Source organism: Staurois parvus, unplaced genomic scaffold (genome assembly GCF_062004578.1).
Source record: "Staurois parvus isolate SC_StPar_1 unplaced genomic scaffold, SC_StPar_1.0 ptg000174l, whole genome shotgun sequence".
Classification (NCBI taxonomy): domain Eukaryota; kingdom Metazoa; phylum Chordata; class Amphibia; order Anura; family Ranidae; genus Staurois; species Staurois parvus.
This window is the reverse complement of record NW_028317970.1, coordinates 2,582,608-2,596,933: the sequence shown is the minus strand read 5'-3', so window position 1 is coordinate 2,596,933 and position 14,326 is coordinate 2,582,608. Positions and strand designations below refer to the sequence as shown.

The window sequence follows — 14,326 nt, the reverse complement described above, 5'->3', positions numbered from 1 at the left end:
CCTTCTTCTTCTCATCCTTCTCCTCCTTCTTCTCATCCTTCTTCTCATCCTTCTTCTTCTCATCCTTCTCCTTCTTCTCATCCTTCTCCTTCTCCTTCTTCTCATCCTTCTCCTTCTTCTCATCCTTCTCCTTCTTCTCATCCTTCTCCTTCTTCTCATCCTTCTCCTTCTCCTTCTTCTCTTCCTTCTCCTTCTTATCATCCTTCTCCTTCTTCTCATCATTCTCCTTCTTCTCATCCTTCTCCTTCTTCTCATCCTTCTTCTTCTCATCCTTTTCCTTCTTCTCATCCTTCTTCTTCTCATCCTTCTTCTTCTCATCCTTCTCCTTCTCATCCTTCTCTTTCTTCTCATCCTTCTCCTTCTCCTTCTTCTCATCCTTCTCCTTCTTCTCATCCTTCTCCTTCTTCTCATCCTTCTCCTTATTCTCAGCCTTCTTCTTCTCATCCTTCTCCTTCTCATCCTTCTCCTTCTCATCCTTCTCCTTCTTCTCATCCTTCTCCTTCTCCTTCTTCTCATCCTTCTCCTTCTCCTTCTTCTCATCCTTCTCCTTCTCCTTCTTCTCATCCTTCTCCTTCTCCTTCTCCTTCCTCATCTCCAAGGGCATTTAAATTAAAGGTACAGTGTTCTGCACTAATTTAAAGGCTCTCTGAAGCCTAGAAACCCTTTAAATAAGTCATCTTCGTAGCGGAGAAATTCGCATCGAATCGAATTTCACACTGGAATTCGCCGAATCAGCCGAATCGAATTTTTCATTTCTTCGCTCATCTCTAGTCACATACATTCACATTGTTTTCTTTTACACAGACCTCCAAATGTTTGTGAAATCTCCCACCACAAAATGTACTCAGAAAATGAAAGGTGATGACTCCATTTTTATTCTTCTGCTATCAATGGCCAACCCAGTCCCACACTTCATCCATGTCTTTGGTGACCTCTGATCTCCCCTATGAACTGTATCTTCCATGAGGAAGATCAGCCATGGAGTATATCTGAGGTGTATATCAGGGTGTGCTTCTTCCCCACATGACAGCTGGGATGTCCAGCAACATTCATCTAGAAGACATTTCCCGCACTCAAGGCACTAATACACCTCCAGGGTTGTGTGGGACCCCTGATGTACAGGAAGACAGGACTTCAGTGAGGAACATTTCCCTCACTCAGGAGAGGAAAGTGGCCTCTTCCCAGTGTGCAATCTCTGATGTCTGTAAAAACTGGACTTACATGAAAAACATTTCCCGCACTCAGAACAGGAATATGGCTTCTCGCCCGTGTGAGATCGTTGATGCATGTAAAGACTGGACTTACGTGAAAAACATTTCCCGCACTCAGGACAGGAAAGTGGTTTCTCTCCCGTGTGAGATCTCTGATGTCTGTAAAGACTGGACTTACATGAAAAACATTTCCCGCACTCAGAACAAGAAAATGGCTTCTCCCCCGTGTGAGATCTCTGATGCTTGTAAAGACTTGACTTCTCTGAAAAACATTTCCCACACTCAGGACAAGAAAGTGGCTTCTCCCCAGTGTGAGATCTCTGATGTCTGTAAAGATCAGACTTTTGTGAAAAACTTTTCCCGCACTCAGGACAGGAATATGGCTTTTCACCAGTGTGAAACCTCTGATGTCTGTGATAAAAGGACTTGTTTGAAAAACATTTCCCGCACTCAGAACATGAGTATGGTTTTTCCCCCGTGTGAAGCCTTTGATGTGTGACAAGATCTGATTTAAGTATAAAACATTTTTCACACTCAGAACAGGAATATGGCTTTTCTCCTGTGTGAGATCGTATGTGGACATTAAGACCATACTTAGAACAGAAACATTTCCCGCACTCAAGACAGGAATATGGCTTCTCTCCTGTGTGAGATCTTATATGGGCAATAAGGCAATATTTCAAGCTGAAACATTTCCCGCACTCAGGACAGGAAAAAGGCTTCCCACCTGTGTGAGATCTTTTATGAATATTAAGACCAGATTTGTAACGGAAACACTTCCCGCACTCAGGACAGGGATACGGCTTCTCCCCCGTGTGAGATCTTTTATGCACATTAAGATGGTATTTATAATAGAACCACTTCCCACACTCAGTACAGGAGAAGCTCTTCCCTGTTGGAAGGCCGGCCCGGTCCCGCACAGTCTGAGGTTCCTCAGGATACGAGGAATCTGATGGTCCATCTACACTGGGTGGTGCCGGATGGACATTGGAGGGAGCCGGGTTTTCTCCTGGACTATACTGTGTGATGTCCTCATCTTCTACTTTCCAGTCTGGAGACAAAGTGAGACAATCCTCGGAGGTTTTCCTCATCTCCCGGCCATGGACTAAAATACAAAGACAAAGAGGATTACTAGACAGGAGCTGATTGGTTCCCCCAAACCAGGACTCCGCCCACATCAGGCAGCTTGGTCTCTGGGGAGCTTACATTTCCACCCTCAAGGGAACTAGGAAATGGCTCCTCGGATCTCCTACCAGGTCATTTCTTTATTCATGGACCTTAGTCAGAGAGTGAGGAAACAACCAGAACTGTCTTTTATAGGAGGGACAGTGATGAGGGGATTATAGGACGAGGGTCCCCACCCCCTCTATCACTCATCGCCATCTTCCCAACACAAGAAGTACTGCACTTCCTTATTTAGTCCATGATTTAGTCATGAAGAACAGCGGGGCTGAGCCCCACCAGAGGTCAGAGAGTGAGGATGGGGGGAGAACAACCAAGATGAAGACTGGACTGATCCTGAAGACCACCATCATTGGGGTATTGACTCCTCCCTCATTATCACTTTCTGTTTAAGGGTCCAAAGTTGGAGGATGTTATCACATTATTATCACCATGTAAAAGTCTGTGATCCAATCAAAACACTGGATACAAAATGTCCAGCTGGGAGGAAATGGGTATAACAATGAGAGTACATATTATGTTTATATATAGCAGTGGGGGGAGGGGAGAGAGCAGAAGTCAGGACTATGTAAAGTACAAGATAATGTATAACATACAGCAGATAGGACTATATAGTATCAGAATGATATATATAAGTATATATACAACATAGAGTATATAGTGCAGGGGTTAGGAGTATGTAATGTACAACATAGAGAATATAGTGCAGGGGTCAGGAGTATGTAATGTACAACATAGAGTATATAGTGCAGGGGTCAGGAGTATGTAATGTACAACATAGAGCATATAGTGCAGGGTCAGGAGTATGTAATGTACAACATAGAGTATATAGTGCAGGGGTCAGGAGTATGTAATGTACAACATAGAGTATATAGTGCAGGGGTCAGGAGTATGTAATGTACAACATAGAGAATATAGTGCAGGGGTCAGGAGTATGTAATGTACAACAGAGTATATAGTGCAGGGGTCAGGAGTATGTAATGTACAACATAGAGTATATAGTGCAGGGGTCAGGAGTATGTAATGTACAACATAGAGTATATAGTGCAGGGGTCAGGAGGATGTAATGTACAACATAGAGTATATAGTGCAGGGGTCAGGAGTATGTAATGTACAACATACAGTATATAGTGCAGGGGTCAGGAGTACGGAATGTACAACATAGAGTATAAAGTGCAGGGGTCAGGAGTATGTAATGTACAACATAGAATATATAGTGCAGGGGTCAGGAGGATGTAATGTACAACAGAGTATATAGTGCAGGGGTCAGGAGGATGTAATGTACAACATAGAGTATATAGTGCAGGGGTCAGGAGTATGTAATGTACAATATAAATTATACAGTGTAAGGGTCAGGACTCATAATATTGGTATTCAGCAATCAGTGGAAGATTAAATGTTTACTGTAAACAAGTTGCAGAGATCCCACACCGCTGCCTCCCATCTCCTGAGACTGCACTCAGTGACTTGGGTCTGAGACACTACAGACATATCCCTCCACCCGGCACAGACCACAGAGCAAGAAACCCTGGGAGAAATGTTCTGTCAGAGATCTTACTAGACCCGGGCATGGGGAAAAAGATACAAGACTCACACCCCAGGCACCTAGGTCTAGTAATATCTATGGTGAAAATCCACATTTTGCTGCCAGCTGAACCCCAGAACCTCCATAAATCCAGTCTAGATACATAAATTGTGTCTGCAGCACAGAGAAGGAAGATTATCCGAGAGAAATCCAGGAATACAGGACGGGGAACACAGCTCAGGAAAGTGACCAGGGGATTACAGGCTGATATCACCCAGTCCCCGCCCTACTCTGGACCAATCAGTGAGCAGTATGGGTGGAGGAATGGATTTAGTGTTCATGACCCACCTGTGCTGATCTCTGTAGGAGTGTCCTCCTCTATAAATGTCCCCGTTATTCCATCCTCCTCCATAGACTGCTGATCATCCCTCACATACGCCTCTTCTTCTTTTGCTTTCACCTCAAATTCTATATCGATTGGATCTCCACTCTAAATCAAGGAAATGAGAGAAAATATCATCTGTAAAATATAAGGTCACATAAAATACCCCACACATTGTCTCTACAAGTCCATGTTCTAGATTCTCCATCCCACCAACCTTGTAATAGTGAGGGATGGTGCGACCTTCCTGTGTGGAATCCCGGGAATACAGAGGACGGGGACATCTCTCTGGTGGGTTCCTGTAGCTGGATGACTCCACCATGGTGTCCTGGTACAGATCTTTGTGTTCTTTTAGAAGCTCTGACTCCTCCATCCCCCCATCCTCATCCTCCTCCTCTTTTATCTCTTCTTTAACCTCAACTTTAGGATCTCTCAGGTTTCCACTCTGAATATATAATAAAAATGACATCAATGGTAACAATGCAGATAATGTACAGATCCTAATGATACTATCAGTGATTGTTCCTCATCTACCTGATGATGGTGAGGGATGGTGTGACCTTCCTGTGTGGAATCCCGGGAATACAGAGGACGGGGACATCTCTCTGGTGGGTTCCCATGACTGGATCCATCTGTAGGAAACACACACACTGACTGAATCCATTGTTTCTATGTGTTTATCAGATGATGGGGGATCTAGGTGGATCCTCCGTACTGCTCTCTCCTTTACAATAAAGTCTCCTCTTACCCGGTGATGTGAGGGGCGGCTGATTGTCCATCATGACGTCCTTGTAGAGATCCTTGTGTCCTTCTAAATACTCCCACTCCTCCATGGAGAAATAGACAGTGACACCCTGACACCTTATAGGAACCTGACACACACAATGATACAGTCACCATCCAGACACATCCCTTGTCTGTTACTGGAGAATGTCCCAGAATTCCCGGCACCGCTCACCTCTCCTGTCAGCAGCTCAGTGATCTCTCTGGTGACTTCTAGAATCTTCTTCTTCTTTCTCTCTTCTATCAGGGAGGGAGGTGGAGGCAATGTGATGTCATATGATCTCCAGACTTCACAGGAGGAAAACTCTACATCTGAACGCAAAGTAAAATCAAATGATATTCCCAGAATCCTCCTCACCTCTCCATTCAGGTCTCCATTTTATTAAAGCCCCACTTCAGGCTGAGGTATAATTCCCCCCCACAGGACCCCCACACTACGCAGGGTATAGGCTTGTTGCAGCATTCTGATGTCATTACATACAACGCAGGACCAACAGTCCCACTTTACATGTGAGGATACCAAGGGGCCCCACATCCTAAGAGCAACAGAAAAATGTCAGATGGAGGGACATTGGGAGGAGGTGCTGTGAGGTCAGTGTGATGTCATAGGACTCTCTGACTCTGGATAGAGGGACATTTGGGGGAGGAGCTGTGAGGTCAGTGTGATGTCATAGGATTCTCTGATTCTGGATGGAGGAACATTGGGAGGAGCAGCTGTGAGGTCAGTGTGATGTCATAGGATTCTCTGATTCTGGATGGAGGGACATTGGGAGGAGGAGCTGTGAGGTCAGTGTGATGTCATAGGATTCTCCATCCCCTGCCACTTATAAAAGTGGTATAATCCTTTGGTATAGACTGATGAGGTGAGAAGGTGACACCTCTCCACAATGAGGAGAAGTGGGGGAATGTTCTGCCCCTGAAGGGGTTAATCTGGGTTCCCACACTATATATGTGTGTATCATCATCTGCTGGAGATAAAAGACGTCACAGTGACTATGGAGGAAGAGGACGGACGTGACTATGGAGGAAGAGGACGGACATGACTATGGAGGAAGAGGACGGACGTGACTATGGAGGAAGAGGACAGATGTGACTATGGAGGAAGAGGACGGACGTGACTATGGAGGAAGAGGACGGACGTGACTATGGAGGAAGAGGACGGACGTGACTATGGAGGAAGAGGACGGACATGACTATGGAGGAAGAGGATGGACGTGACTATGGAGGAAGAGGACAGATGTGACTATGGAGGAAGAGGACGGACACGACTATGGAGGAAGAGGACGGACACGACTATGGAGGAAGAGGACGGACGTGTCTATGGAGGAAGAGGACGGACGTGTCTACGGAGGAAGAGGACGGACGTGACTATGGAGGAAGAGGACGGACGTGACTATGGAGGAAGAGGACGGATGTGAATATGGAGGAAGAGGACGGACATGATGGGTGGTTACTGGGTGTAAATAGGAAATAACATCTTATTACCTCCTCTGCTGCCACTTCCAGCAACGTCTCCTCTCTGCTTCCTCCCAACTCAGCTCTCACCCGAAACTTCCTGTCTGTGCCTGACACCACTTCCTGTCTGTACCTGACATCACTTCCTGTATGTCTTCCATAGAGACTTCCTGTGTGGGTAGAAGTGAGATCCCCACCTTGTGGAGCTCAGAGGAACTGCAGCCCCGAGAAGCGTCTGGTAGTGTGACCCCGGCCTTGTGCTGGGTGTGTATGGACTGTAGATCCTTGTGTAGGGAGGAAATGACTCCTATCTGTGACTGCTGTAACCTGCTGACTGGCATCTCCTGTGAAATCTGACACTGGCACTGGATACACACAAGGCAGTCAGGGATTTCAGCCCCTCCCTTCTCCTCTCAGACTGTAACACAGAGAGAGCCAATCAGAAGAGGTATTAAAGGAGCCAATGACAGGGACTTTCTCAAGTAGGAGGTGCAGCTGCAAAGCATTGTGGAATATGCAGTCCTGAACAGAAATGGGCCTGATAGGCTGATATGAGGGATGGAACTACAGAGACCAGCATGCTTAGTGAGAGCAGAGTGAAGGACTCCATCTTGTTTTTCCTGAGGGGAGGCAGTCTGCATGTGGCAGGAGACAGTCTGGACCTGGCAGAGAAGTGCTCAGGGTCAGTTCACTCCATGTTTAGGTATCTGCATCAGTCAGGGAACATCCAACCTGAGAGATGTGGCCTACAGTACAGTGCCTACACCGACAGTGTGAAGGGCTCATCGTGAGGTGACCACAGGAGCCGGTCATTTCCAGGACCATGGTTTGGGCCTTAGTCCCAGGATCTGGTGAGAGGGATTTTGCCCCCTGGCAGATGACAGGAACACGGCACACAGAGACATGACACTTCTCCCATACTCACCAGGCACTGGGTTGTGTAGATGGTCCTGCTATACAGACACAGTGTTTGCTTTGCTATACAAATCCTGCCACGGGATTACAATGATACTTTACCATAGGAGTGTAAGTGCACCAATGAAAGTGTCTCGCTGAAGACCCCAACATTCATCCTGTTACCAAGAGACTGAAGTTACTGGTGCCATACGGGCACGCGCATGCGTATTCAGGCCTCTATATTGCATGGTGTGGGAGGGAATAGCTCTACCTTGGAAAGTAGCTATGAAGCATCAGTTGGGCGCAGTGTTTGCCTATTGGGCTTGTGGTGTCGGGGGTTAGAAGGGAGAAGTCTGACACAACAGAGTCATTCTTCTGCTCTCCTCCAGGCACACCTTGGATCGGCACAGGGGGTGATGCCAGTTAGAGGGGTGGGAGATTAGTGAACATTCTCTCCTGGATCTCCCCTTCTTTCATTGAACAATTACTCCTAAATTTCCACTTCCCATGGTGAACGTTCACTCCTGGATTTCTCCCTCCTGGAGTGAGCCTTTGCTCCAGGATCTCCCCTTCCTTTAGTGAATGTTCGCTCCTGGATCCCCCCTCCTTCAGTGAACATTGACTGGTGGATATCAGAGGATGGGGAGATGTCAGAGGTCCATCAGCTTCATCAGATGACAGGAGAGACATTAGAGGTCTATCAGCTTCATTGTAGAACAAGGGAGACATCAGAGGTCCATCAGCTTCATCAGACAGAGGATAGGCAGACATCAGAGGTCCATCAGCTTCATCAGAGGATAGGCAGACATCAGAAGTCCATCAGCCTCATTGGAGACAGGGGAGACATCAGAGGTCCATTAGCTTCATCAGAGGACAGAGGAGAAATCAAAGGTCTATCAGCTTCATCAGAGGACAGGGGAGATATCAGAGGTCTATCAGCTTCATCGTAGGACACGGGAGACATCAGAGTTCCATCAGCTTTATTGGAGGACAGGGGAGTCATCAGAGGTCCATCAACTTCATCAGAGAACAAGGGAGACATCAGAGGTCCATCAGCTTCATCGTAGGACAAGGAAGACATCTGAGGTCCATCAGCTTTATTGGATGACAGAGGAGTCATCAGAGGCTGTCACAGATCCCACCCACACGGCCACAGCGACTAGCTAACCGAGGCGTGCACGTCTGGCCGTGACTTGGTGTAAAGAGGGAATGAGGGGGACTTATTTTGTCACAGTCCGCACTACCTCTCCTCTCATATTAGGACCCATGCAGTTTACATTGTCTATATGGAGGAGGTGTAGGGTTAGATTCATCCTAGGCTCTAAGTGTTCCCCCTTGACCAACATCGTTTTTAATCCAAGTCTCCCAGATGGTCTGGCCATTGGTCGAGTCCGTCCTTGGTCTGAGGTTAATCTATTCCAATTGCAACATTTGCTCAATCCCGTAATTCACAACCTTAAATCCTTCCGACATTCAAAAAGCTGCTCGCATTCCACCCCATCAGTATTTTATCTACAGATACAACACATTTTTGCCTCCAAAGCCTCTTCTCTGACTCTTGAACAACCTACCCCTTTAGAGCATATCTGCATCCAAGGCCCACACCACCGGGACATCATTTCCGCTACGTATACATTGCTTGTAGATGTCCTTTTTCTATTGGTTCTCCCCTTTATATGTGTAAATGGTCCTGTTTCCTTCAATGTGATATTGGGTTGGATCAATGGAGTAGGATTTGGGAGGCCTCTTCTAAATCTTCTATGTGTGTAATGTATACAGAAAATCCTTCTAAGACCCCCATGTTTTGGTATCGGACCCCTGAGGTTCTCCATGATAGTAACCTGAATGTTTCTTCTGTTTGCTGGTGTTGTGGGACGGAAACTGACACTCTTTTCCACATTTTTTGGGATTGCCGGTCCATTGCGCCCTTTTGGAGGAGGTCCTTACCCCATTGTGGTTACTTTTCCTGGCTCCTGTCCCTTTTGAGCCCATTTACTTTCTGTTGGGTCTACCTTTTCGGGTCTCTCTAAATGTGCGAGGAAACTTTCCACCTACATTCTGAGGGCAGCCAGGAGAACCATTCCCATGCATTGGCTGTCTTCTATGTCCCCCATGTTACCGGCACTGATGAAGGTCAGAGCAGAAATGAGAAAGTTGGAGTACCTACCTGCTTTACACCCTGCTACTGTCCCTGCGCTGGAGGCAGTTCAGGACCCACGGGACACCTATGACACCGATCTGTCTGCTCCGATCGTTTGTGATTGATGGCCATGTCACTGTTTTGTATTGACATTGTATGTTCTTATGTACCTCTCATCGATGAGCTGCTTTATCAGCCTTCTCTCCCTCTCTGCTTTTATTTTACATTTACCTCTGTGGCTGCTTGTTGTAATGTGTGACATAGAGAGGGAAATGGGTGCTAATAGGCTGCAGGAGATCTGCTGAGACATAGAGAGGGAAATGGGTGCTAATAGGCTGCAGGAGATCTGCTGAGAATAGAGAGGGAAATGGGAGCTAATAGGCTGCAGGAGATCTGCTGAGACATAGAGATGGAAATGGGAGCTAATAGTCTGCAGGAGATCTGCTGAGACATAGAAAGGGAAATGGGTGCTAATAGGCTGCAGGAGATCCACTGAGACATAGAGAGGGAAATGGGTGCTAATAGGCTGCAGGAGATCCACTGAGACATAGAGAGGGAAATGGGTGCTAATAGGCTGCAGGAGATCCACTGAGACATAGAGAGGGAAATGGGAGCTAATAGGCTGCAGGAGATCTGCTGAGACATAGAGAGGGAAATGGGTGCTAATAGGCTGCAGGAGATCTGCTGAGACAATGAAATGTGTATGAAATGGATGGATGTGCAGACACTCCCAGAAGATGATGTCATTATGAGTGGATTGATATATATTTTGCATTGTCCCCCCCAGAAGGATCAGGTTTGGCGGGATCGCTCTCATTAGCTATACATTTGTATTTTGTGTTCTGTGTTTGTAAGACTTTTCTATATGTAATAAGAGATGTTTGTTGAACAGTTGGTTACATAAGAGTTACATTTATTTCTTCTTCCTTTATTCAGTAATGTTTCATCTCCCGTAGTATCCCTGTAAGGTACATATTATACAGGAAGGGGGATTATGGGATGGATCTCGGGGCTGCAGTTCCTCTGATCTCCACAAGGTGCTGATCTCACCTATACTCACACAGGAAGTCTCTATGGAATGCAGACAGGAAGTGATGTCAGGGACAGACAGGAAGTGATGTCAGGTATAGACAGGAAGTGATGTCAGGTACAGACAGGAAGTTCCAGATGAGAGGTGAGGCGGGAAGAAGTATAGAGGAGACGTTGGTGGAAGTGGCAGCAGAGGAGGTAATAAGATGTTATTTCCTATTTACAACAAATGTATATAAATCTGAGGCTCTTTTAGGAATGTTGGGGGGTTTAAAAAAATGAAAGGGGCTTTATAGCAACTCAAATGTGTAATATGTGTAACATTGTTCTGTTTATCTCCTCCTCCCCTCCCCCGCCTGTCTCCAGCACTGCACCCGGGGACTAGCAGGGAGGGGAGAGACCTTGCAGTGTAATGACTACCGATTGGCTGCTCCTCAGAAAAGGGGAGTGTCCTGCTTATCCTTTCTCCTTTCACTCCCAGAGCCTTTTTTGCACATTTAAAAAATCATTTTATCCTGAAGATGACACAAAACCCCCCAAATATCGATTTTCTGAAAGTAGAGACTTTAGAGAATAAAATAGCGGCAGTTCTAATTTTTTATGTCACAAAATATTATCACAAAGTCTAGGAAATGCCAAATTTCACTAAAAAATATACTTAAGCTGATTTCAGGGCACAAAAAGCAATAAATGACCCATTTATGTGTAAAAATATAAAAGCCGAGGTTGCAGCGAGTAAATAGATATCCAACATGTCAAACCTTAAGTTGTGTGTGCTGAAATGGTGACAACCTTTAGTCCCGGTATTATCTATAGGGGACACATTTATAGCCCCTTCTAGGTCATCAGTATAGAGTACGGAGGAGGTCTGCTCCTAGAATTATCCTCTCATTCTGGTGTGACCGGCGATATGTAACGTGTATCACAATCAATGTTATCACGTGTAGGCGCTCCAGCGTGTGCTCTTATGTATGGGCGTGCAAATATGTGGGGGTGGCTTCAAATTTTTTAAGGGGAGGAGTTATGTACTTGGGTGTAACTTTAATTCTTTACAATTAAAAAAAAGCATTTTTACTTAACCACTTGCCTACCAGGCACTTATACCCCCTTATTTACCAGGCCAATTTTCAGCTTTCAGCGCTGCCGCACTTTGATTGACAATTGCGCGGTCATGCAACATTGTACCCATATGAAATTTTGATCATTTTTTTCTCACAAATAGAGCTTTCTTTTGGTGGTATTTAATCGCCACTGGGCGCTTTACTTTTTGCGCTATAAATTAAAAAAAGTGCAAAAAATTTGAAAAAAAAAAAAAGTTTATTTGTTTCTTTTATAAAATTTTTCAAACAGGTATTTTTTCTCCTTCACTGATTTGCGTTGATGAGGCGGCACTGATGGGCACTGATAGGCGGCACTGATGGGCACTGATAGGCAGCACTAAAGGGCACTGATAGGCAGTACTAATGAGGTGGCACGAAGAGGCGGCACTGATAGACAGCACTAATTAGGGGTCACGGTTAGGCGGCACTGATATGCAGCACTGATAGGCGGCACTGATAGGTGACACTGATGATGGGTACTGATAGACGGCACTGACTGGCATCACTTCTGGGCACTGACTGGCGGCACTGACTGGCACAACCCCTGGGCACTGACTGGTGGCACTGACTGGCAGCACTGGTGGGTGGGCACAGGTGGGTGGCACTGGTGGGCACAGGTGGGTGGGCACAGGTGGGTGGCACTGTTGGGCACATGTAGGTGGCACTGCAGAGTGGCACAGGTAGGGGGCACTGCTGGGCACAGGTGGGGGCACTGCTGGGCACAGGTGGGGGCACTGCTGGGCACAGGTGGGGGCACTGCTGGGAATGGGTGGGCGGGGCTAGTGAGCGCACCGCTGATCGGAACTTGCGGGGGTCACTGCTGGGCACCGATCATCAGGGCACTGATCATCAGTGCCCTGATGATCGGTGCCGATCCCCGCTCTGACAACTGCCGGTTCTCGGCAGTACTTTCCTCACGATCTGACAGCGTGAGGAAAGTGCAGCCGAGAACCGGCACTTGCATTTTCCTGTGATCAGCGTGTCATTGGACACCGCTGATCACGTGGTAAAAGGCCGGTGGGCTCGGCCTTTCACCACATCTCGTGATCAGCTGTGTCCGTAGGACACAGCGATCACGGAGATCGCCGGGTGCGCGCCCCCTGGGGCGCGCAGGAGAGCGCGTTCTGGGAGGACGTCATATGACGTCCACTCAGAACTGGCCGGCCGCGGTGAAGCCGTCTTTCGGCTATGCGCGGTCGGCTAGTGGTTAATGGGACAAAGTCCTCTATGTGATGACTTTTGATGACAGGTTCTCTTTATTCAGACATCCAGGGTCTAAAAGACCCCCAATGTCTCCCCTGTACTCCATTGGATGTAATGTAGAGCACATCACACCGCATTACATTCTTTGCCGGCCTCGATGGTCGCGAAATCTGTCATAATATCACTTCTGGGTCAGGACAAGAAGGGAGTGAACATGTCCGCTCTCCTCCATCCCCTCTACCCTCCGACACCCGCTGACCCGGGCCCACAGATGGGCAAGCAGAGCCGGGGAAGCATAGTAGGTACAGGAGAGGTTCACACACACGGGGTGGCAGAGGCTGGCACCTGAAAGGAGAGCCCTGCGGCTTGCCCTCAGCAGGGATAAAGATTCAACACAATACTTGCCCGGCCCCCAGAACTACATATCCCGGGCGTCGGGTGATGTAAAGTGAACATCCCTGCATGATGAGCCGACATTGACCTCACAGCACTGCCTCAGAGCAAACAAGTCATAGGAAGGATCAGATTTATCATTCCTTGTCTGCAGATCTAATACTCATCAAAACCAGTTCAGAGACCAAACAAACCCAACAGAGAAAAGGGGCCCCGGACCCCAAAATTGTAGTAAACACTAAACAGTCCAAACAAAATGTCTTCCCATGGGGGGAGTAGTTCTTCAATGTCCAGCAACCCTCCTATTCCCCCCTCACATCCACATCCTATCATTGTGTGACCAATACCATCCAAATCATTCTTACTTTCATTTCCCAAAGTTATCCGTCTACAAGGAGACCTGTATAGATCACACGATGGCACCAATGAGGATGGAGGAGGACCGGAGTCACATGACTGAGAAGATACTAAACCTCACCCTGGAGATCATCTACCTGCTGACCGGAGAGGTGAGGAGGATTCTGGGAGGTCACATGACATCACTCTTATCTCTATTAATAAAACACAGACCTGACCGGAGAGGTGAGGAGGATTCTGGGAGGTCACATGACATCACTCTTGTCTATTCTGGTCAATAGAACATTTTATTTTTGCAAACATTTAGATGATGTCAGGTGGTTGATATTGTTTTATTTGTCTCCTGATCTGTAGGATTATGTTGTAAAGAAGAAGTCTAGTGGGGAGCCAATCTCAGGAGGATGGAGCAGAACCCGGAGCCTCACCATGGTGCCTCCATCTCATTCTCTGATACCTGAGAGGGAGAAAGAGCAGAAGATTCTGGAACTGACCACCATGATGGTCCATCAGCTGACAGGAGAGGTGAGCGGTGCCGGGAATTCTGGGACATTCTCCAGTAACAGACAAGGGATGTGTCTGGATGGTGACTGTATCATTGTGTGTGTCAGGTTCCTATAAGGTGTCAGGGTGTCACTGTCTATTTCTCCATGGAGGAGTGGGAGTATTTAG

The 14,326-nt window shown here is 47.0% G+C and overlaps 1 protein-coding gene across 1 annotated transcript in view; it reads right to left on the bottom strand.

Annotated features, from left to right (window-relative positions):
- Positions 1-857: 857 nt before the first annotated feature.
- Positions 858-14,326, bottom strand: part of LOC149462514 (uncharacterized) — a 150,749-nt gene continuing 137,280 nt past the window's right edge. The window contains exon 5 of the mRNA XM_089676842.1: positions 858-1,987. Within this exon, the coding sequence (XP_089532968.1) occupies positions 1,154-1,987 (834 nt within the window). The 3' untranslated portion in view covers positions 858-1,153. The remainder of the gene's footprint in view (positions 1,988-14,326) is intronic.